This window comes from Homarus americanus, unplaced genomic scaffold (assembly GCF_018991925.1).
Source record: "Homarus americanus isolate GMGI-L3 unplaced genomic scaffold, GMGI_Hamer_2.0 scaffold8226, whole genome shotgun sequence".
NCBI classification, from domain to species: domain Eukaryota; kingdom Metazoa; phylum Arthropoda; class Malacostraca; order Decapoda; family Nephropidae; genus Homarus; species Homarus americanus.
Window position 1 is genome coordinate 1,299,203 of NW_024717620.1, and position 25,796 is coordinate 1,324,998.

At 42.6% G+C, this 25,796-nt stretch overlaps 1 protein-coding gene across 2 annotated transcripts; it reads right to left on the minus strand.

The window, feature by feature from the left end:
- Positions 1-370: 370 nt before the first annotated feature.
- On the minus strand, positions 371-19,993 carry LOC121858941 (postreplication repair E3 ubiquitin-protein ligase rad18-like). Of its 2 annotated transcripts, XR_006087575.1 has the most exons (3): positions 19,926-19,993; positions 1,461-2,575; positions 371-1,060 (listed from the first exon to the last, which is right to left on the minus strand). XR_006087575.1 is itself a non-coding variant. In XM_042355594.1 (2 exons), exon 2 carries the CDS (start codon positions 2,567-2,569, stop codon positions 1,772-1,774), a length of 798 nt encoding a protein of 265 aa, XP_042211528.1. In that variant the 5' UTR covers positions 2,570-2,575; positions 19,926-19,993; the 3' UTR covers positions 1,121-1,771. The 2 variants fall into 2 exon arrangements, 1 of the variants encoding a protein (XP_042211528.1); XM_042355594.1 differs by lacking the exon at positions 371-1,060 and having other exon boundaries at positions 1,121-2,575.
- Between the last annotated feature and the right edge of the window lie 5,803 nt (positions 19,994-25,796).

The following is a 25,796-nucleotide window of genomic DNA, read 5'->3' on the forward strand; positions in this document are numbered from 1 at the left end:
ATTAAACTAACCAAGATTTAAACATACATTAAAAATAAGTCTACAAATAATTACCCGAACTACTACAACCATAATATAGAAATATCTTGATTAACACAATATAAATAAAGGAACCAGGAGAAGCATCGCATTTCCCAGCGTGACGAGGAAACTTCTATACTAAGACCAAATGTGAAAAGGACCTGGGTGTGTATGTTGACAACGAACTGAAGCTCTCGGACCATTGTGAGAAGAAGGTAAATTAAGCAACTAAACGAGTAGGTCTTATAACAAGGTCATCCCTCGAAATGATCTTCAAGAGTGAGGTGCTTCCCCGTCTGGAGTATTGTCACCCCGCCTGGTCCCCGAGATAAGCTAGGGACTGTCAGTTGATTGAAAATGCCCAAAGAAGGGCCACAGACTGGTGCCTGCACTTTGGCACCTCAGTTATCCAGAGAGATTAGAGCGACTGTAACTGTCTAGATTATACTGCAGATGGGCAAAGGGGGACCTAATTGAAGTGTGTAAACATTTCAAAGGGCACTACTCGGTCGAATGTACATAACATGTGTAGTGTTCGTGTACCTCACCAGTCTACCACACAGTGTTCGTGTACCTCACCAGTCTACCACACAGTGTTCGAGTACCTCACCAGTCTACCACACAGTGTTCGTGTACCTCACCAGTCTACCACACAGTGTTCGTGTGCCTCACCAGTCTACCACACAGTGTTCGAGTACCTCACCAGTCTACCACACAGTGTTCGAGTACCTCACCAGTCTACCACCCAGTGTTCGTGTGCCTCACCAGTCTACCACACAGTGTTCGTGTACCTCACCAGTCTACCACACAGAGCTCGTGTACCTCACCATTCTACCACACAGAGTTCGAGTACCTCACCAGTCTACCACACAGTGTTCGTGTACCTCACCAGTCTACCACACAGTGTTCGTGTGCCTCACCAGTCTACCACACAGTGTTCGAGTACCTCACCAGTCTACCACACAGTGTTCGAGTACCTCACCAGTCTACCACCCAGTGTTCGTGTGCCTCACCAGTCTACCACACAGTGTTCGTGTACCTGCAAGTCCTACTGTGTTTCGTCTTTACCTCACCAGTCTACCACGGTGTTCATTGTGCCTCACCAGTCTACCACACAGTGTTCGTGTACCTCACCAGTCTACCACACAGTGTTCGTGTACCTCACCAGTCTATCACACAGTGTTCGTGTACCTCACCAGTCTACCACACAGTGTTCGTGTGCCTCACCAGTCTACCACACAGTGTTCGTGTACCTCACCAGTCTACCACACAGTGTTCGTGTACCTCACCAGTCTACCACACAGTGTTCGTGTACCTCACCAGTCTACCACACAGTGTTCGTGTACCTCACCAGTCTATCACACAGTGTTCGTGTACCTCACCAGTCTACCACACAGTGTTCGTGTGCCTCACCAGTCTACCACACAGTGTTCGTGTACCTCACCAGTCTACCACACAGTGTTCGTGTACCTCACCAGTCTATCACACACGGGTCCGGGAAGTCGTTTGGGTTGACGTCCATGGCTGATGCCTGACCACAGTGATGCCCCTCTGTCTCCTTCACGAGTTAAGACACAATATGTATGACTCTAGTCCTTCTTTATGACTTTTATAATATTATTGTTGGGTTTATAAGGTAATTTATGCAATTCGTGGATACATTTTCACTGCTTTATAACCAGCCGCATCTACCATATGCTTCGCCTCGCACAAAGACTTTGTTGTACGTTGAGGTTTTGTGAATGTGAGACTAAGTTGGACAGACCTTTTTCACGAGTTGCTGCGCTTGGTCCAAGAGAAGGTTGGTGGAGTCTGAGCGAGCATTAGCAGTCTCGGTGGAGGCCTTGAGTTCTTCAAGAGTCTGGGCTTGGTCAACACAGTTTTGGGTTGCCTTGAGTACAGCCGGACAAGAGTCCAGCGTCTTCAGGTGATTGTTGACCTCATCAACTTTGTGAGGAATGTCATGGACCTCCTCAAGAAGTTTGGCGATCTCCTTTTTGTGTTCTCTTTCCTTTAATAATAAGAAAGACTTTGTTCTCGAGAGCCTGACTTTCATTTGGGTAATCTTCTGTAACAAAGAACTTGTGTTGCTCTTATTATTGTTTTTAGCCTCGAACATCGCCTGGGAAAACGTCATAATGTTACACTGTCCCAGCGGTGGCTGGCGATGGTCCACCACCAGACAGTTCCTGCATACCCACTTATAACACTTGCAACATATAAACAACAAGCGAGAGCCGTGAGCTTTACACTCCCCTGCGTCAGGATCTTGACCTGGCTTCCCCTCGAGGACCTGGCAACCTTTCTGCTGCTCTGCCTGAACCTTCCCGAAGGAACGAGCTAACCTCAATAACTCGAAATTGACAGGCGGGTCCTTTCCCTTGGAGACGGTGATGCGGGCACGACATTCTGGACACCTGCTGTCTCTGGTGAAAATTTGTTGGACACAAAATGTGCAGAGAGAATGTCCACAAGTCAGGATGCGAGGAGGACGGTTGTCGCCATATTGTTCCTCACACACACCACAACAGAAGTCCTCCGCCTGCATTCTACTCTGTAATGATAAACAAATACATTACCAGTAGTTATCATTCCCTCAGGACATAGATACTTTTTATTGTAAGCTCTTTGTCTCAACACAGTCTACACGGGTCTGCCTACAATATACAACATCAAAACACTCAAACGCTTAACTAGACAGTACTCATCTACTGCGTGTGTAGAGCTTATAACACTCACATCATATACATAATTTATCAGTAATAAACAGAGTAGATAAAATATTGTTTCACCATCTGTGTTAAGACATACGGACGTTCAGTAAAGGTTGACCTACGAGGCTGGCTTATCCAGGGAGCGTTTGGAGAAAGAGGCTGATGTTTTGATCCAGCAGAGACACAGACAATGCTGGTACACATATAATATACACAGACAATGCTGGTACACATATAATATGTACACACAATGCTGGTACACATATAATATGTACACACAATGCTGGTACACATATAATATGTACACACAATGCTGGTACACATATAATATACACAGACAATGCATGTGACCAATATGCTAGGGACTGTCAGTTGGTTGAAAATGTTCAAAGGAGGGCCACCAGACTGGTGCCTGCACTTCGGCACCTCAGCTACCCTGAGAGATTAGAGCGCCTGAACTTGCCTAGCTTATACTACAGACGGGCAAGGGGGGACCTAGTTGAGGTGTATAAGCATCTCAAGGGGCACTACTCAGTCGAGTGTCCTTACTTGGAGCTGGCGGACGCTCACCCCACAAGGGGTCACAGCTCAAGATTGAAGAAGCCGCAAGTCCAGAAAACCGTGAGGGCAAACTTTTTCGGAGTGAGGGTTGTAAACTCTTGGAACAATCTACCAGAGAGTGTTGTGACGGCACTGAGTGTGAGCTCTTTCAAGACAAGACTTGACCAACACTGGAGCGGGTTCAGGTACATTCAGGAGCCGGTGCATGCCCAGTACTTGCCAACAGTGCGTGACAGAGACGTGACCGATCGCCCGGGCGGCTAGCGAGCCGATCTTTTGGTGAAGAATATAAATGAAAAGAGACGTGACCGATCGCCCAAGCGGCTAACAAGCCGATCAGTGGCAAAGAGGATAAAAGTAAAAGTAAAAGTTCCGCACAATAATCTCAGTACACTCGTTTTCAAATAGCGACACCTGGCATTTATTGTTGTGTTGCTACAAATAGTCGTAAGATTGTGTGAACGAATCTGGGATTTAGTGACTGAGCGTTCCCGCAACACACACCGAACTCTTATGGTTCCTATAATATATTATTTAGAGGGTAATTATCTTCAATAAACGTTTTTGTAGCTAATCTCCAGATGATCCGTTGTGTCGAAATCGTGGTTTAATTTATGTATTTTTTTTACCTTCCGGCCGCTTGGCGACGCCACCGTTGCGGGAGGATACAAAATTTAACATTGAGTGAGCTGTCCTGCTATAGTTTCAGAATCATTGGTTGTACACACCAGGTCACCAGCAACTACCATTCGGTGTTTGACCGTGGTGTTGTGAGCAATGGCTCTAGTTTCGCGCGCAACGAAAGCTACTTTGTGGAGTGTGGTGATGATTGAGTGACAATGGAGAGAAGGGTGAAGAAAAGAACCTTGTGATGCAAAAAGTGGTTAATGAAGAGGCGATCCAAGATATGTTTTAAGCACATGATTAATGAACTTCTAATAGAAATTGAGGTGAATTTCAAAATCATGTCAGAATACCAGTAACAGCCTTTTGTGCTCTTCTCGAAAAAGTACAACCTCAAACTAAGAGTCAAGATACTAGAGTCAGAGAGAGTATTTGGGCAGGAGCATTTCGAGGCTACTCTTCGGTATCCACCAACTGGACGCTTCTATGCAAGTTTACAGTATTTCACACTGATTTCTAAACAAAGTTTGAGTGCAACTATTCCTGCGACGCCAAGCTATTGACTGTGTACTCAAAGAGAACTACATGAAGGTAAGAATAATTATATATAATTTGACCAAGGGGTAAATAAAAGCGATTACGCTAGTTTGTATTTTTTTTATGAGGATTAGCCCACCTGGGCACAGGTCACTGACCCACATCGGGGCCTGGGGGGCGAAAATGTAATAATAATAATAATAATAACAGAGAACCATAAAGAAATACAAAAATGAAAAAAAAAATCAAGAGTGAGAAACAATATACAGTATGTATGTTGTGTTGTCAAAGTAAGAGAAACAATTGAGATCCTGCAATTGTGTTTAAATGAGGCAGAAAGTCAGATCAGCAACCTGGGACTTGTCACAATTTTTGTGTGGCCATCTGGCAGCAGGGTCTACCATTAGACAATGCATTATGCTTCCAATATCTTCCCAGGCGGTAGTACCTCCATGTTTCGGGGGTCGGTGGTTTGATTCCCTGGCGCTCCCAGGGTTAATATTTACAAGTTGCCAAACACCTATTTATATACCGAGTCTTTTATATGGAGAAAGAGAAAAAAAATATTCAGTGGCGTTTCCATCGGAAAGGTTTGTTTGGTGTTCTTTTTAGTATTTTACCTCACATTTTCCCTCTACTTCAAAGCCCTGCCCACTTTAAACAACTAATATAGTGGGTAATTTTATCGGCTAAGATACTCGAAAAATTAAAATTTCCGATGGAAACGCTATATATTTTTTTTTCTTTCTCCCTATATAAGACTCAATACATAAGGTGTTGGCAACTTTTAAATATTTACCTCGGCCATGCTGCCCCCTTTGTGTACCGAAGACTTAGTATGCAGTGTGCTGTATCTGCACTGTCCGTAATTGTTACTATATATAGCAGCTAATTAAGATATATAAGCTGCACATCTTTCACAACAAGCTGGGCAGTATAACTATTTCTATCTGTTGTACTCAGTTATACATATCGTTGAGACACCTTATCGAGGCTCAAACTTGTAGCCTTTGAAACGAGTTAATAAAAGCTACTGTCAGCATTCGAGGGCTCAGTGGTAGTGACGATTGATTACTGTCTGTAGGTTGAGGCATCATTTGGGAGGAGCAATTATTAATACTGTAATACAGTTAGATAATGTACAGTCTCGTTCAAGATTCTTCGACCTCTGCTGGAGACAGCTGGCAACTCAAGGCCGTTTGTTTACTATAGTACGTAGTAAAAATTATGAATGATTGTAAAAGTGATCGGTGATTGGTTACTTAGTTCCCCGTTGCTTAATTAATAGTTGGGCTTTGTTGTTTCGAATTATATTATACTACGTTCTATAGTAAAAAGCGGCCTTGAATTGCCAGCTGTCTCCAGGAGTGTTCGAAGAATCTTGAACGAGACTGTACGTCGTTACGAGACCAACATCTGTGCAGTATATTGCATTATCATACTAGAGAACAATTCTGTTTGTATTGTTAACGTTTACAACTTGGGCAGAAGTTGTCCAACACTGACAGTTGTGGGCGTCCTGATCACCTGGTGATCAAACACCATAAAAACCGTCAATGATGAGACATCAACACCTGAAGTGCCGGACGACATGTTGACAAGTGCGTAGTATAGTTAAGACACGGTACACACACACCGTATATGTATATGACAACACACACACACACACGGTATATGTATATGACAACACACACACACACATGGTATATGTATATGACAACACATACACACACGGTATATGTATATGACAACACACACACACGGTATATGTATATGACAACGCAAACACACACCCAGTTTACTTTGTGAGGACTTTGTTTTTGAGTGGGCATTTGCCAGAATCTATCAGTCAATTGATCCACAGCAATTTGACAATATGAGGACCTCCTCTACATCACACTGCTTGGTGAGCTTTCTGGATTTTCTGCACAAAACTTGCAGAAACGTAAGACATCACTGGCCGTTGCCCTTGTTGACTTCAGGAAGGCCTTTGACCTTGTTGATCACTGCACTGTTATCAACATGGCTATTGCACTAGGGCTGCCCACCAACCTGGTCTCATGGCTCACTGATTTCTTGAGTGGACGTAGCCAGGCAGTGAGGTATCAGGGCTCGGTCTCCACATTCCAACACCTCACCTGTGGTGTTCCCCAGGGGACCAAGATGGGACCACTGTGCTTCCTCATCCTGCTCAACGATGCTCTATCTGACACTCCTCACAGGTGGAAGTACGTGGATGACTGCACTGTGGGGGTTTCAGTGGACAACACCGCACCAGACTACTCATCGCTAAAAGGCACCCTGGACAGGCTACAGGCATGGACTACGGAGAACAAGGTCACCATCAACCACACCAAAATCGTAGTCATGCACATCAATACCGCCACCACTCCAATGCAAGCCCCAGCAGTCACAGTGGGTGCCCATCCTCTCCAGCTGGTGCAGTCTGCCAAACTCCTGGGTGTAACTATAGTCAACAAACTTGACTGGAAGGCCCATGTAAATAACACAGTCAAGGCAGCCTCGTACCGTCTCTACATGCTACGACGACTTAGGTCTCTTGGGACACCCCCGCCAGAGCTGAGGACCATCTACAACGCCTTTATTCTCCCTAAACTAACGTATGCGTCACCAGCCTGGTCGTCTTCTCTCAACTCCACCCAACAACGTCAGCTAGAGAAGGTACAGAAAAGGGCCTGCAGAATCATGCTCGGCGCAAAATACTCCGGCTACACCATCGCTCTCTCCACCCTGGAAATGCCATCCCTCAGTGACCACCACCACCAAGCACTGGAAAGGTTTGGCAGCCAACTAATGCACCACCCTCGTCATCGCCACCTCCTGCCACCTGCAGCCCCCCACCCACCTCGCGCAGTCCGCCACTACAACAAAATTCAGCCCATAAGAGCCTGCACCGATAGATATAAGAATAGCACCATCCCATCTATTGTTAAAATAATAGACAACTCCTGATTTATGTACTGTACAGCCCTGTAAATGTATTCAACACATATCATTATGTCTAAATCAAATGTAGGTTTGTATATTTCCAGCCACCGGCTGCAATTCTATTAATAAACCGTTTATTATTTATTTTATTATTGTTATTACACACACACGGTATATGTATATGACAACACACACACACACACACCACTAATACTTAGCAGTCACTCGAAATCGAGTATGACTATCATCCAGCTATGATACAATGATATGAGTTATTAGGGATGTCACCTAGGTTAGTGAGTTTTGAGGTGGACTAAAGAGCCCGATACGGGACCCGCAACGTCGTTCATATTCGCTGCACATGTGGAGGGCTCCATCTACTAGAGGAGGGGCGGTGGCAGCGTCTTTCCTGCGTTGGCGCTTGTCTACCTTAGTTTGCAGTCGGGCTAAGGGTCAATTGCAAGATCAACTGTGGTGTATACCACGCTGTGGTATCCAGGCGGTCGTAATACAATGGAGTAAAAATTTTGTGATTTTTCAAGATGAGCCATGGTGGTTCCCGACTGTCGTTTGTTGTTACTACGTCATCGTAGTGTAGTCAAGTGTACCAACTGCCGGAAGACTTGGGGATTGGTATGCTTGCACCCTGAAAACGTTGTCAGTGGCAAGAAACGTTTGCTCTTGCTACACGATTTACGAGCATAAAAAACTTGAATCCCAAGCTAAGGTGCACCTCATTTTCCTATTTTCTTGGATTATAAGCCAATTCTGGGAATAAAATACGATCATTTACAGTGAATATAGGTAAATAAAGCCTTTGACAACCATAAAAACGTAGAAATTGAGTGAAATATCTGTTCCTTTCTTCTTTATCCTTATTAAATCTAACAATAAAGTTTTAAGTTTTTCATGAACTTGGGGTTGGGTGAGTGTAATAAAGAGAACTATGGCCTGTTCTGTGGATCAAGTCAGTAGAATATACCAAAGTACAGTATTAGGTATTATAATTTTGTTATGACAGTGATGAACTCACTGTACAGATGAATTGGGATAAAATCTTGAAAAAATATCACCATAACTGTTAGTTTTCTATCAAACAGGAAATTATTTTTATACCAAAATTTTTACTTTCATATTAAACAAGGCCATACATGGAAATGAAGATATGTTAGGTTAGATTAGGTTCATCTTGTGAGCAAATGTCATGGAACCCATATACAGTAGGTATAGTCATGAAATTCTACCAACTAATCAGAGACTAATAATGTTAAACATAGAACAAGATGATAATTAAATGGTTTAAAAATATCCTTGATACAGTCTGCAATGTTAATTGCAAATCATTCCTGCATTTTTTAATGTTTAATATAAACTGTAATAATAATAAGGATAAGAATACAATGATAATGCTTATTTCAGAATATAGCCTTTATTAAAAGCAGGATATGTTATAATATATGGATGATCAAGAGTAAAGTATTTTAAAAGAAAAATTATCCACAAATGTCACAAATAAATTAATACGTAATATCCACGTATGTATGTAGAGTGTAAAATAAAAAAATAAAATATAATAATTAAGGCATACAGTATGTTATGATTTCTCCAAGGTATATATTCAGAAAATTCCAGAAACTGCATTTTTTCTGCTTTATGAGTAATTTGGGGATTTTACGGAAAGTCTCCAAATTTTTCTGTTCCGAGTCTGGGAACCAGTTCCGAGGTTAGGTTAGAAAGCAAATTCCAAAGTCTTCCCTGGAACTGGAAAAATTCCCCATCAATCAAATGATACCAAGATTTATTTCTTCAGTATTGGTGAAAGGTGAATAGTCAGCTGTATCTCTACCTGTAAGTGAAAATAAAGTCATTAATATTGTGTTAGTTAAATTTGCGAATTCTGAAACATCTATATTTATGAGGGTTAATATTTATAAGTTTCCAACATCTAAATATTGAGGGTAATTTTGTCTTAAAATAAAAATAAAAAATTCCAATGGAAACTCAGATTTGTTTGGTTTGATATGCAACACACACTAAAAAAAAAATATTATTTTTTGTAATGTACTGTAGTGTATATTGTTATGGTGATTCCAAAACTTTGATCCCATTTTTTGTAGAAATTCATAGAACAAAAATTATAAGCCCTTTAAAATTTTAATGATCTATATAAAAATGTTAACCTAACCTACCCAATTTAATCTAACTGGAAACTGACTTAACTATCATAAAATAAAGTATACTGTCTTCCATATTTTAAAGGTTGGATTAAGGACAAATTCACTTAGGTTAATGTCTGGTTACAGTTAATTAGTCAAGTCTGACATATTTCTGTTGTCATCATTAGAATGTACGTATATCACATTTATTGAATATTCATAATTTCATTATCTATGAATATCCAAGAATTGTAATACAAAAACAATTAACGGTAAAGGCAGTCATACCTGGGATTACTTTCTACAATTATTACATCTAGTTATAATTGAGTGGAGCATCAAGGTGAGTTAGGTAAGATACAAGGAGTTTAAAGATGAAAATGTATTACAGTCTCTCCTCGACTTACGACGGTGTTCCGTCCCGACGACCAGGTCGTAATACCTGAAATATTGTTACTAAATATTATCAACAAGGACTTCTTTTGGTATTAAATAATACAATTTGGTGCTAATTTTTTCCTCTTACATACAGTAGCTTTAGTGTATAGGGTGAAACATCTATCATGAAGTGATTGTCATTAGAACTTTACGGAGTCTGAATTTGTAAAAAAAAAAGACAAATGTTTTTGATCTACTCATAATAAATTTGGTAAAATGAATGTTTAGGTCATCCACCTACTTGGCATTTTAAAAAACATAATTTCAATGTCACCAAACCTAACCTAACCCAACTTAACTAATCTAACGTAACCTAACTTAACTGGTAAAAATCGGTCAACTTAAAATCATTAAATTCGCTGGATGGCCAAAAGATAATAATATCATCAATTACATTTGCTTTAGAAGGACTTATTCATTTTTGTTGAAATCATGGACATACTGTCAATGGCAAAGTTAATTAATATCACCACTCCAACTGTTGGCCCAAACAAGTCGTAAAGTAGTTCTTTCTTGTAATACATTGAGTCACTAAGGGAATAAAAAATAAAACATGAATTTAGGTCACTGAATTTATCTTATTAGTAGCAAATTGTGGTTTAACTGATACACAAATGAAACATGCCTGGGAACTACCTGGCACTGGTTACCTGGCATATTTGGATTTATTAAAATATGAAATTTAGGCTACTAAGTATTTATACTAATGAAATAATTATTTTGCTAGTGGTGGATGGTTATTAATTACGCTCTTTACGAAAATTGGGTCGATATTATTTCTTATAAGGGACGTCATTCACCATCCCAGATGGAGCAGTTCTCACCACTGTTCAAATAGACCACTTACAACCTTTTTTGTTTTAGCTTAATTTGATTTCCATACATTTCTACACAAAATTATTTGGATTAGTTATTTTAAAGGCTTACCTTTAATGATGGTTAGGAGAATTTGGAGGATATAAGCGGCGATGAGGCAAGTACAGTAGAGGCTGGTGGATGTTCCTAAACAAACATGGAATTCTTTTAAAAAGAACACGAAAATTCTTCATGTGCTGCTCTATATGGAGGATATCTTATAAAAAATATTATTTCTTTGCAGATTTATACAGTTTATATGCATCCAATTCCATTTCTTTTCTTTTGGTTTCAAAATATAGTTCCATCGTAGTGATCATCATGGGGGGGTGAGAGTACGTTCCAATAACGAATCGTAGATATTTTTTTATTTTTTTTTAGCCCAGAACGCTTCGTGCAAACCAACCATGGAGCTACTACAGCATGGTATGCACCACGGAGCTTCTTGCAATTGGATCTGACTCGAAAGCATTGACACCTTCTGGTGTGGTGCTCTTCCAAGAGTTACGGTGTGCAGTAATCGACTCCCAGGTGAGGGGGTCGATTTTGCACTTTTTCAGGTTTGTCTTAAAACTATCATTATACCTTTTCAGTTGACCGCCGGCGTTACGTTTACTATTTATTAGGTGATTGCAAAGTAGCTACTTTGGCAGTCTATTGTCGTCCATGCGGGTAACATGGCCATTCCAATGTAGTTGTTCATGGATAATGGTCGCCTCCATGCTCCTACAGTTGGTGTCAGCAAGAATCCTGGCATTTGTTCTCTTGTCTTCCCAGCGAATTCGGAGGATGGAACGAAGACTACGTTAGTGAAAATTTTCAAGTGCCTTGAGGTGCCTACTGTATGTGACCCATGTCTCACTGCCATATAGCAGGGTGGGGAGGATCACTGCTCGATATACGTGCAGCTTTGTATATATATTCAGCTCCCTACAGCTGAAGACATGATTTCGGAGTCTGCTAAAGGCTTGAGATGCACATCTGATCCGATGCTGAATCTCTTCATCGATGTCTGCTGTGGTTGACAGGTGGTAGCCGAGATACCGAAAGTGGGTAACATTAGAGAGGGTAGTACCGTTAAGCTGGATGGCTGGTGGTGTGTCTGAACCAGGGGCAGGTTGAAAGAGAATCTGAGTCTTACGTACATTCACCTCAAAACCGAAGTGTGCATACGCATCTGAGTATGTGTTCAGGATCTCCTGTAGGTCGTGCTCAGTGTGAGCAACAAGGGTGAGGTCGTCTGCATACTGAAGTTCAGTAATGGAAGTAGCCGACACCTCTGGAGTCGCCTTATGTTGAAAAGACCCCCTTTATTCGGTACTTGATGTTCATCCCGCTGGCTAAATTGGCACTGGCAGGAATAAGGAAGGCAGCCAAGAAGATGGAAAAGAGAGTCAGTGCCAGTACACACCCTTGTTTAACCCCTGTTTGCATAGGGAAGAACTCTGACTGGGTGACGTTGTTCAGGACACTGCCGTTCATACTATCTTGGAGTTGCCTCACAATGGCAATGAATTTTGGTGGGCAGCCAAAACGGCTGAGGGTCCACCAGAGGGCTTCCCTGTTGACCGAGTCGAAGGCCTTGGTTAGGTCGATGAAAGCCGTGTACAGGTCACGATGCTGTTCTCTGCACTTTTCCTGTGTCTGGCGGGCAGCAAAGATCATGTTAGTGGTGCCACGTGGTGGAGGAAGTTTTCCGCCTCAGGAAGAAGTCTGTTCTGGAGGACCCGGGCGATAATCTTGCCAGCTATGGAGAGCAGCGAGATCCCATGGCAGTTGCCACAGTCTGACTGGTCTCCCTTGTTCATATAAATATTGACAATGGAGGCGTCTTTAAGAGCTTGGGTCATTTCCTCCTTTTCCCAAATATTCTCCACGAGACAGTGGAGACTGCTGGTAAGGAGAGGTCCTCCTGCTTTACACACCTCAGCTGGGATTCCACCAGGCCCTGAGGCTTTGTTATTTTTCATCTGTTTGAAGGCAGTAGCTACCTCATCCGGGGATGGAGGATAGCTGAGTTAGGTCAGCTCTGGATGCTGAGGGACCTGCTGGGTAGTCAGGACATGCAGATTGGTATTTCGGTTGAGCAATGAGTGGTTGTGCTCTTTCCAGCACTGAAGGAGGCCTTCATTGTCTATAATTATGAGGTTACCATTAGATGAGAGGAGGGGGACTGCACCACGAGTGAGTGGCCTATAAAATGTTTAGTGGAAATGAAAAATTCGCGCATCTTATGCTGATCTACAAGTTTTTGTGCTTCACATGCTTTATTTTTAAGCCAGTCGTTCTTTAGATTGCGAAGTTCCCGCTGGGCTGCCACTTTCTTCTTGCGGAAGGTATCAGCTTTGGTCGGAGACTGAGGGTTGTTTTGCCACTCAGTAAAAGCAGCACGGTTGTCATCAATGAGTACTTTGATTGCCAGGTCATTTTCATCAAACCAGTCCTGATGTATTCTTTTGGTCTGGCCGAGGGTCTCTCTGCAGGTCTTTGTCATAACAGTATTAAGAGTATCCCATTCGGCACTGGGATTCACGTTGCTTGCTGTTGAGTTGTTTATAAGCCCTTGTTCGAACTACTCTCTGAAAGCATGTGCTATCCCTGGATCTTCCAGATGCTTAGTATTAAAACCTCTTCTGGAGGCTTGCTGCCTTCGCCGTTTTGGGACGACGTGAAGTAAGAGCTTGGATCTGACAAGTCCATGATCAGTGTCACAGTGGTCTGAGTCACGCATGGCATGGGTGATGAGGACATCTCGGCGATCTCTTTCTCTGACAATGATGTCGTCAATGAGATGCCAGTATTTGGATCGTGGGTGTTGCCACGAACCCTTGAACTTTTCGGCCTGCCTAAACAAGGTATTGGTGTTAGTGAGGTTGTGTGCAGCACACTTGCTGAGGAGTTGGCCGTTGGGATTTCACTTGCCTAGTCCATTTCTCTCTATGGTTTTCTGCCAAATGTTAGCATCTCTGCCAACTCTGGCATTGAAGTCGCCAAAGAGCACAACCTTGTCTTCTCTGGGGGTATAGGTTAGCACTCTGTCGAGGTTGGCGTAAAAGACCTCCTTGATGTCATCCTCTGCATTCAGTGTTGGGGCATATGCACTGATGAAGAGGGCATGACGTGAGTGATTCAGTGGGACTCAAAGTGTCATGATGCGCTTGTTGATCCCAATAAGCATTTCAGTTAGCCTGTGTTGGATGCGTTGGCGGATGGCAAAGCCAACTCCATAAAAGCGGTTTCTTTTTGCAGTAGGCTTACCCTTCCAGAAGAAGGTGTAGCCAGACCCCCGTTCTGTGAGTTGGCCCTCATGTGGGAGCCGGGACTCACTGATGGCTGCTTTTGTCGATGTTATACCTGGCCATCTTTTTTGCCACAAGGGCAGTTCTTCTTTCAGGATGCGCCAGTATCCAGAAGGGTCCTGACATTCCATGCAGCGACCATAAGAGGTTGTATGGTTTGTTTTTGTTTGGATCTGTGATTTTAGTTGTGTTTTCGACCGCATAAGGATGACCCTACTTTGTGCGGTTGCCCAGTCAGGTTTGGTTTTTAGGTAGGCTATGTTTAGGGCACCCTTTCTAGCCCCATCCCCATGTGGGGTGAGCATAGTGGCTCCCTGAAAGGGCTGCTCAGTCGCACAGGCAGGACTGGATTGCACTGCTACCTAGACCCTAGTGCATAAACGACCATCTTATCTGTGCCGCCCATGTTCAGAATTGTGACGAGAGACTCCCGGGAAGTCATCTCTGCCTGTCCCCGTCGCCACTGGTCCGTCGCTATTGGACTTTTTGGGGTATAGGGGTTTTGATGATGATGAGAGGTATGAAGAACTGGATGATAGCTGCGCGTGAGTTGATTTATGTGGTGAGGCAGGAGCGCAGGCTGCAACCACACATCTTGGCTCTCCCTTTTCCTGATGCAGTGGTACAAGTGTTGCAACAATTGGGGAGAGGGAGAGTCGCAATGGACTGCCGATAGCCCAGTTTTTTGGGTTTCGCCTTAGTAGCCTGTCCAACAGGCATTGCCTTTGTCCACCGGTGTAGTCGTTGGGTTTCCATGGTGGTCACCTCTTCCGCCTACACCGCCGTTGGGGTCTTGTTGGAGCTCTTTATGCATGTCTGCCTGATGTGGGGCTTCACTGCAGATTTTTCATTCGGGGTTTGCCCCCGTAGCCTTATACCCTGCCAAGGTTATTCTGCAAGGCTACTCTGAACTCCCATGCTGATCTAGCCTGGGCCCACGAGGCACCCAGTACCGTGTGTTGCCACGAGGAGGCACAACGGGAGTCTTGATGGTGAAGAGGCTGTGTACTGGCAGGGGAAGACTTATGCAAGCTGCTTCCATGTTCGCCACGAGGGCTAGCCAGCGGCGGCAGCTGAAAGCGAGAGGGAGCAAGCAGTGCTTGCACCCTAACACTACCATAATGCTGCCACTCTAGACGCATTTTACGACCCTGCGTGTGGCGCGTGCGCGCACACACACACACACACACACACACACACACACACACACATCATGCACACACACACACACACACTTGTCAACCAACAGCGAGACAAGATGTGCCCTGATGGCGCTCCCAGTTTGAGCAGCCAGGCCGAGTCAGTTTGCCCCATCCCCTCCCCCTGCTATATCCCAACGCCCTACCAGCCTTACTACACCGGGATTTATTCAGCAAAACATTCAAGTGATCAGTGAACGATTGACTACCAAACAGTGTTCCGATAGTGCACTCCAAGTAAAGCACAATAACACATCAGTGTAATACTGAGTCTGTCTGGATGTGACCTAACCTGACCTAACCTCACGGCTTCACCCGATCTAACCTGAAGGATGGAGCACACCTGCATTGCCCCAAGCTACTGTCCTGGCCACATAAGAACATAAGAGCACAAGAAAATAAGGAGTCTGCAATAGGCCGGTTGGCCTGTGCATGGCAGCTCCTGTCGAAAGTTACTACCACTCTCTATAATCCATGAATCTATCTAGCCTCCTTTTAAAACTTTCCAGCGTTCCAGCACTTACTACAAAGTTGCTAAGCTTGTTCCACTCGTCCACCACCCTATTTGTGAACCAGTTCCTTCCTATCTCCCTCCTAAACCTAAACTTATCCAACGTAAAACAGTTGCTACGAGTCCTATCCTGCTTGGATATTATAAGAACTTTATCTATATCCCCTTCATTGATTCCTTTCACCCACTTAAATACTTCTATCATATCTCCCTGCACTCTTCGTCTTTCTAGGGAATGCAAGTTTAGTTTCTTTAACCTATCTTGATATGGTAGGTTTCTAAGTCCCGGAATCATTTTCGTCATTCTTCGCTGCACCGACTCCAGTGAATTGATATCCATTCTAAAATAAGGGCACCAGAACTGAACCGCATAATCGAAGTGCGACCTGACTAGCGCAAGATATAGTTGCAATAAGACCTCTGCACTCTTATTACTTACACTTCTAGATATAAAACCTTATACTCTGTTTGCCTTATTTCGAACATTAACGCACTGTTTTCTAGGCCGTAGGTCCGGGCTTACAAATACCCCTAAGTCTCTTTCACAACTCGACTTCTCTAGGTTGATGTTGTTAAGGCTGTATACATTGACAGTATTTGTTCTTCCAATATTAAGTACGCTGCACTTGCTGGTGTTGAATTTCATTTGTCATTTTTCTGACCACCCCTGCAGTTTATTTAAATCCTCCTGTAGTGCATTTGCATCCTGCCCTGAATTTATCTGCCGCCCTATTTTGGTGTCATCCGCAAACTTGCTTATGTCACTGCTGATCCCAGTATCTAGGTCGTTTATGTAGATTATGAACAAGAGTGGGCCTAGTACTGACCCCTGGGGAACCCCACTGGTTACAGAGCCCCACTCAGTTTTAACACCATCTACGCTGACCCTCTGCGTTCTATCGGTGAGCAATGATTTTATCCAATTTAAAACTTTCCCCTTGATACCATGAGCCTTAACTTTTCTCAGAAGCCTCTGATGCGGTACTCTGTCAAATGCTTTGCTAAAGTGTAAGTAAATAACATCGTAATTTTCGTCATTATCTACTACCTCGAAGAATTTCCTACAAAACGTCAGCAGATTTGTTAGACAAGATTTTCCCTTTGTAAACCCACCGAAGGTCAAGACGTACCTGGCGCTGCTCTCGGAGCAGCCAGGTCAACTGTTAAGTTGGCCCATACCAACACCTTCCCCTGAACCCTCCTCCCCACCGGAATATCAACAAGTTCTCGCCAGAAGTTACAATTTCATTTAGGAAAGGAATGGAACCAGTGTTAAACAGAGGTGAACAGTGGTGAACAGTGCTTAAGCCAGTGAGAACAACTCAACAGTAACAGTCGTACCCAAGTTAACCTTCACACAGTAAGGTCCCAGGTTACCCAGTGATAACGGCCCGTGAGACCCAACAACAACCAGCGATGTGTTAATCCGTCTACGATAGGAAGGTCCTGGGACCAAACCTCACTCATATAACACCATCTGTGAAGGAATTACTAGACCACGTGAGGCCCCCTCATAACACCATCTGTGAGGGAATTACTACACCACGTGAGGACCCTCATAACACCATCTGTGAGGTAATTACACCACGTGAGGTCCCCCATAACACCATCTGTGAGGGAATTACTACACCACGTGGTTCCTCATAACACCATCTGCGAGGGAATTACTACACCACGTGAGGTCCCTCATAACACCATCTGGGAGGGAGTTACTACACTACGTGTTTGCTGTTCAACACGTACAATCCTACATTAATCTGTATGTTCACTGTATGTTCCTTTACCTTTCTCTAATGAAGGCTTTTGTTAAACCACCAATGTATGTAATAAGTCATTTATGTCCAATGTATATTTTCAGCCTTCGGTCTGCAGAACTTTTTCAATAAACCGTTAATTATTATTATTATTATTATTATTATTATTATAAGATTAATTTGCTTTTCCCTAAATGCGATCGGATACTGTTTGCTATAATTGATTCAAGAAATTTCCCCACTACTGACGTCAAACTGATCGGCCGGTAATTTGACGCTGATGCTGTCCTCTTTTTGAATATGGGTACTACATTTGCCTATTCCACAAGTCTGGCACAACTCCCGTGTCTAATGATTTTGTAAATAAATTTACGAGGGGTCCGGTAATCTGTTCCCTACACTCTTTCAAGACTCGAGGGAAAATTTCATCCTGCCCTGGGGATTTTGTCTTCTTTAATTTATTTATCCTGTTAAGAACATCCTCTTTTCTGATAGTGATATTCTTTAATTTCTCTTCTTCCTTTCCCCTAAATATCTGTTCCACCTCTAGAATTTCGTTGCGAATTTCTTCTGTGAAAACTGATAAAAAGTTGCTGTTCAATGCTTTGCTTATTTCTTCATTGCCATTGATCACTTCCCCCCTCCTGACTTTAAAGGCCCAAGTTTGTCCTTGACCTTTGTCTTATATACCTGGAAAAAACCTTGGGATTTGCCTTGGATTCTCTTGCTATTCTGATTTCATAGTCTCTCTTTGCTTTCCTTACATTTTTCTTAACAGTTCCTAGATAGTTCATTATACCTATCTCTGAGCTGCTCTCCCCCTCCCTTTAATTTCTTATAAATTCCTTTCTTTATTCCTATGTCATGTTTAAGTTTTTTGGTCATCCTCCTTGGCTCATTCTTATTTCACCTAATTTTTCTGTATGGTATATTTTGTTCTTGTGCTTTACGTAGTATACCAGTGAATATATTATAGTCATGATCAATTGTTTTCATCTGTGACCTCACCCTTTCCTATGGGGACTGACCTGACTGTTCCCAGGTGACCTCACCTAGGTACCTTCTTAACCCCTGATAATCCACCAACCGAAAGTTTGGGACTCTGACCATATTGTCTGTTTTTCGTTTCCCAATTTAGGGTGGCCATGTGGCCACACACCTGCCCAACCGGATCCAGCCCATACGAGCACGAACTGATTGCTCCAAGAACAGCCAAGTCCCAACCATTGTAAAAATTATCAACACCTAATTATTATATACCATATTTGTATCACTTATGTTACTTGTATATCATTTGTAAATCAGTAAATCAAGAGACCCATTCCCCAATTATGTAATTGTATATTTTCAGCCTTCCGGCTGCCATGCTCCTTCAATAAACCGTTAATTATTATTATTATTATTATTATTATTATTATTATTACTACACATATCACAGGCGCGCACACACACACACACACACACACACCACTAAGCTCCTTGGCATCACTATAGATAACAAACCAAACGAAAAACACACTTTAGTACAGTTGTCAAATCCTCCAGTTTTCTTTTCCATCTCCTCCGCCGACTCAAGTCCCTCAGAGTTACTGCACCCGAGCTACTCAGTGCTTACTCAACATTCATACATCCCAAGCTCACCTACAGGTATGCCTCCCCTGCCTGGTCTTCCTCACTAAAACTACACAACGGAAACGCATTGAAAAAGTGCAAAAGAGGGCATGCAAGATTATTCTCTCCCCCACCTACTCCACATAACAAGAAGCGCTCAACACACTGACCCCCTCGGCTCTCTCTGATCATCACCACGACCTCATCTGCAAATTTGGTGTGAAGCTTCTGCACCATCCTCGACACCAGCTCCTACTACCACCGGAGATCCCTCGTCCCCGAATTGCTGTTCGAAACCGCATCCAGCCCATACGAACATGCACTAAAAGAACAGCCCAATCCCAACCATTGTAAAAATTATCAACAACTCTGAATCAACCAGTGTATTCATTCTCAGTCAATCTGCACTGTTACTAGGTTGAAATGCCCTGTTGTATGACCTTCTCCCCACCTTGTTATTATATGTCATATTTGTATCACTTATGTTACTTGTATATTATTTATCGATCAAGTGACCCATTCCCCAATATGTAACTGTATATTTTCAGCCTTCGGGCTGCCATGCTCTTTCAATAAACCAGTAATTATTATTATTATTATTAGTATTATTATTATTATTATTATTATTATTATTATAATACACACACACACACACACACACACACACACACCCAACAGTGAGTGGTAGTAACTGACCGTGTACAGTAGGTAAGTGGTAATACTCAGTGAGGTACAAGACGACCTGTTAGCTGTTCCTTCCCTAAGTGTCTGTTGCAATATTAATGTTATCTTGTATCAGGTGATAACACCTCCCCACCAATGACAGATACAATCAGTGATTACAATAACTTATCATTAACACTGACGTTGGTAGATTTAACTGCCAGAATCTGTCAGTATATGTACATCCACTAAAAAATTATTCGGCACCCGTGTCACATTGTATCACGCCGTAAGGATGCCGAGTAATTTTTTATTGAGTGTACAGTATATAATGAAATCTATCCATTTCTTTGTCAAATATTTGTCTTTTGACTTTAATATAGAAGTGTTGTATGTTGTGTAGTGGCGATGGTATGGTTAGGTGTGTGTCTGTGTGTGGCTCGCCTGTACTCTACACAACACTAAGACACCTGCTGTAACTTATTGCTACAGCTAAATTTACAACACGTTAAAATCAGTAGTTATTTGGATAGTTATTCAACATACAGTACATTGTCAGCGAAAATATCATGTCACGAGAATCACCAAATAATACTAGACGCCAGTCCCCCACACCAGCTCCCGCGCCATCACCCACCCACACCAGCCCCCGCGCCAGCCACCGCACCAGCCCCCGCGCCTAACCCTGTGGGACTAAAACTTGCAGTTTTAGTGGCACTTTACTCCCTTATATTACATCACTTACTCAACACAAATGTATTATCTCTTATCATTTCACTTATGTAATCTGGTGTTTTATTCTAGCATGTAACAAACCCATATAAATATTCTCTTACTACAGCCGCACATTTCGTCAAGCCCTGAGTTTATTCCCGAAGTTAACATGAAGAGAATGATGGATTTTGTCGTGCAGTACAGCGGCCAGGAAGGGATATTGGTTGATCTCAGTGTTAACATTACAGGTTAAGGGTCACTTAGTTAAGACGATATGTTGGAGCACTTGTTCCTACCTTTTCCTTCTCAGACCCTCCCTTCCTCCCCCCCTGAAGAGACACTCCCCCTTCCCCCGGTCTACAGAGCTGGAGTTGGCTTACCGGGATATTTATATTACAGCGTCTATTAACCTAACCTAACCTAGGTTAGGTAAATGGATGCTACAGTGTAAATATCCCGGTAGACACAACTCCAGCTCGATAGACCGTATACTATAGTAGCTCCCCTATTTGTGTGTGGGGAGCTAGCTCTCGAACGACTGAGAAAACGGCTGCTTGTGTTGTGTTGGGTTGTGTTGCTGACTTCAGACATCTTGACTCATGATGGTTTTGCCTTACTGTTTCTGTTCCATAACTTGTGCTATAATTTGGAAGGCTGGAGGCAGCCCTTGTCAGTGATCACTGGTCGTTGTTCTTGAGTCAGGGGGAAAGTTATAACACGTAGGAAGTTCTCGTATGCTGTGGTTGATGATGGAAGGAACTGAGCGTTTTTGTCAAGGCGAGACAAACATTATGACACCCGGCAGAGGGAAGGTGTGGTTCAGGAAACTAGTGTCGGGAAAATCACAGAAAAATGTTATAGCATAAATAGATACAGATGAGGGTTAGGTTAGGCATGGTATGGTATGGTCTACTTACAATATATTCATAACCTAATCTAACCAAAACTCTTAATGATAATTAAGTAAAATGTTACTTTTTTCCTTCCCCAAAATGTAACTTTTTGTCTGTAATATCTTCTCTATGACTTTATTTCGCTCCACCCATGAGAGCTGGTCTGAGAACATGATAAATAATAACCTGTACGAGGCGCCGCCCCGTCACGTGTACCAACTACAGTAGGAATTATCGCTTTGTGTAACGATAAAAGTAGTGTTGCTCCCCACTGAGCGACCCTCGTGTGGATGGGGATCAGCTGGACCTCGCTAAGTGGAGTGAGGTTAAGGGGAAGGGATCAGTACCACCACCTGGCCTCCTCTGAGTCAGCCAGCCATCTTAGACCACACTACCTCATATACAAGCCAACAGTAATTGACCGTTCTACTTAACCTTTTAACTATCTATAACAACGCGGATTGGTTGTTAGAATGAGTGTGAGTCGCGTCTCTACACTGGCAAACTGACTGACTGAAATTGTTCATATAATTTCTTTAAAAGTTGTTGATGTTGCCTCAACAGTGTTTATTGTTGCAACATTATTATAGATAATTATCTAGAGGCAAGATTGTATTGAGAGACTCCACCTCTGAGAGAACACTGCTGGTCTTTGACCTCTAATAAGTCTCTCAGAACAGACTCGCGTGAACGAGGTCAACTCTATAGGTCAACATTCATGTTTACAGTATGTGTTTTGAATATACAATGTGAACATAATATTAAGATTATGTTATACTAAAGTAATAAGTGTAAGTTGTAGTGGCTATTGTTATATAAACCGTCGGTGCTGTTGTAAGATATAGAAGCGGGGAACACTTAATGATAGACAGATATACAACATTACGTATCAACGTTGAGTGTTGTGGTGTAAACTCTTACTCGACACAACACTACTGTACAAGTATAAGGTGGTCAAATAGTCTTCATCGGTTGTTAGTAAGACGTACTGAAGTAATTTTCAAAGGCAAATTATTTATTTCCACTTATAAGTTTATTGGTCAAGTGGGTTAAGGGATGATTCAGCGTGAGGAAGTGTCAGGCTTTAGTGTGTCGGAGTGAGGCTCACGAGTAGACGGAGTGAGGCTCACGAGTAGACGGAGTGAGGCTCACGAGGAGACGGAGTGAGGCTCACGAGGAGACGGAGTGAGGCTCACGAGGAGACGGAGTGAGGCTCACGAGGAGACGGAGTGAGCAAGTACAGTATGACAGACTTCACTATATAGTGTTAGAGGTGGACAGGACCGGAGATAAATCATTCGTTTCAACTTCCACAACACAACTAAAACAGTCATGGTCTCATTATCATCCACATAACCTTATAACAGTTAACTTTACTTGATGTTTAAGAGACTCTCCTGCATCACATAACCTTATAACAGTTAACTTTACTTGATGTTTAAGAGACTCTCCTGCATCACATAACCTTATAACAGTTAACTTTACTTGATGTTTAAGAGACTCTCCTGCATCACATAACATTATAACAGTTAACTTTACTTGGTGTTTAAGAGACTCTCCTGCATCACATAACCTTATAACGGTTAACTTTACTTGATGCTTAAGAGACTCTCCTGCATCACATAACATTATAACAGTTAACTTTACTTGATGTTTAAGAGACTCTCCTGCATCACATAACATTATAACGGTTAACTTTACTTGATGCTTAAGAGACTCTCCTGCATCACATAACCTTATAACGGTTAACTTTACTTGATGCTTAAGAGACTCTCCTGCATCACATAACCTTATAACGGTTAACTTTACTTGATGCTGAAGAGACTCTCCTGCATCACATAACCTTATAACAGTTAACTTTACTTGATGTTTAAGAGACTCTCCTGCATCACATAACCTTATAACAGTTAACTTTACTTGATGTTTAAGAGACTCTCCTGCATCACATAACCTTATAACAGTTAACTTTACTTGATGCTGAAGAGACTCTCCTGCATCACATAACCTTATAACAGTTAACTTTACTTGATGTTTAAGAGACTCTCCTGCATCACATAACCTTATAACAGTTAACTTTTATGGGTCTTTTACTCCCATAATGTGTTGTGATCACTCTGTTCCTCGGTCATTGTGATCTGTCTCACAATGATCACTTGGCAAAACGTAAACAGTGGCCGTTTTTTATCAGTTGGTACTGTACTGTAATGTACTGTGTACCCCTGTTCGGTGCAGCTGTCGTTGTTTTTCGGAACTTTTCTCGTTCTAAATCTGCTTCCAGAGGTTCATTGCCTTTATCAAAGATCGTATATAAAGAAGTACAGTTGAGGAAAAAACATTAAGAAAGTTTGCTCACACCTGAAGCAGCGTGTCCGTCGTGACTGCTTCTGCCACAATAGATTGTTGCGTTAATAATACACACGACAATATTGTAAGTTTGGCTTCATAAAACACTTTAGAAGAGGCAAACTCCTGGAAAATATCACAATAATCGAGGAAGAGTTCTTATCTCAAAACAAATAAGGTGACGTCACCAGCGAGCACCTACACAAGAAGGCTCCATAAGGCGGGGCGCGCCCCCCTGTCTAGTGTTAATAATGGCCATCACGAGTCATCCTGATGACAATATTCACTCTGAACCACCTGTACGAGGGAAGGTTGTGTGTTCATGCGTACCGACTGTTGTGTGTGTGTGTACGTGCGCGCGCCTGTATGTGTGTGTGTGTGTGTGTGTGTGTGTGTGTGTGTGTGTGTGCGTATATGTGTGTACATAATTATATAAATACAAAAACACAAAATCCTGGACAAGGTGAGTATGGGATTGCCAACACACAGGTCGGGTGTATTGATGGTCACACGTTGATGTATTGATGGTCACACGTTGATGTATTGATGGTCACACGTTGATGTATTGATGGTCACAAACGGTGATGTATTGATGGTCACACGTTGATGTATTGATGGTCACACGTTGATGTATTGATGGTCACACGTTGATGTATTGATGGTCACAAACGGTGATGTATTGATGGTCACACGTTGATGTATTGATGGTCATTGATGGTCACAAACGGTGATGTATTGATGGTCACAAACGGTGATGTATTGATGGTCACACGTTGATGTATTGGTCACAAGTTGATGTATTGATGGTCACAAGTTGATGTATTGATGGTCACACGTTGATGTATTGATGGTCACACGTTGATGTATTGATGGTCACAAACGGTGATGTATTGATGGTCACACGTTGACTGTATTGATGGTCACAAACGTTGACTGTATTGATGGTCAAACGGTGATGTATTGATGGTCACACGTTGATGTATTGATGGTCACACGTTGATGTATAGACGGTCACAAACTATGAAACATTAGACAAGTGTTAAGGGGGAGTAAAGCCTTGAGTGTGTGGGAGAGAGATGTGATCAGTATATATGTTTAACTATTGACTGAGTTACCTGAGTGTTGATATAAATATTCTTCTCTGGGTCACATGTTATTTATGTTAAATCGTTAAATAATAAAGACAATATTAATACCTAATGATCGTAATTATGAACAATTCGAGCATAATTTTAATGTTTAATGTATTGATAAGATTAAAGGTGAGGTGTGTTGACAACCTCCGTGACTGGCAGTTGTTTGTAAGGTAATTGTTGTAAGGTTGTGTCCTCACTGCTCTCTTTTAGGGTCGCTATGTTTATGTCGTGATCCCTGGGGGAGCAAGGATCACTTGTGGTGCTGAGCTCATAGTAGTACGACTCACCTGGCGTCTCTTGTTATAATGGCGCCTCATAACACTCTCACGAGGCACCAGAATCTTCATATAATCCGCCAGTTCAACAGTCGCGGGGCCGCCTACATCCGCGACTTGGCTGAACGTTGTATGGTCTCAAAATCAACGTTAAATCGAATTACTGGAGATAAGGAACGACTGAGGAAAAGTGTGGAAAATACATCGTCTCCCGACCAAGAGGAAAGTCACCATGATACTCCACAACCATTACTGATCCAAGAGGAGAAATCTGTCATAGATCAGACCGCTCGCGTGCAGGACGTCACAACTGGCCTGCATAGTGTGTCACTAGAACCAGAGCAGGCGGACGGCGCTTGTGCTGCAGCAGGTGAGGTAGACAGTGTTATCGAGGAACATGAGGCAGCCAACATACACAGTGTTATCGAGGAACATGAGGCAGCCAACATACACAGTGTTATCGAGGAACAGTGTCCGTCACGGAAGCAACTTACCAGTGCCTTGTGTACCCTCTACCAGGTGGTGGAATGTGGGAACAACGTA

Coding starts and splice junctions, on each gene's coding strand:
- LOC121858941 (XM_042355594.1), bottom strand. CDS start 2,569: ATGCAGGCGGAGGACTTCTGTTGTGGTGTGTGTGAGGAACAATATGGC.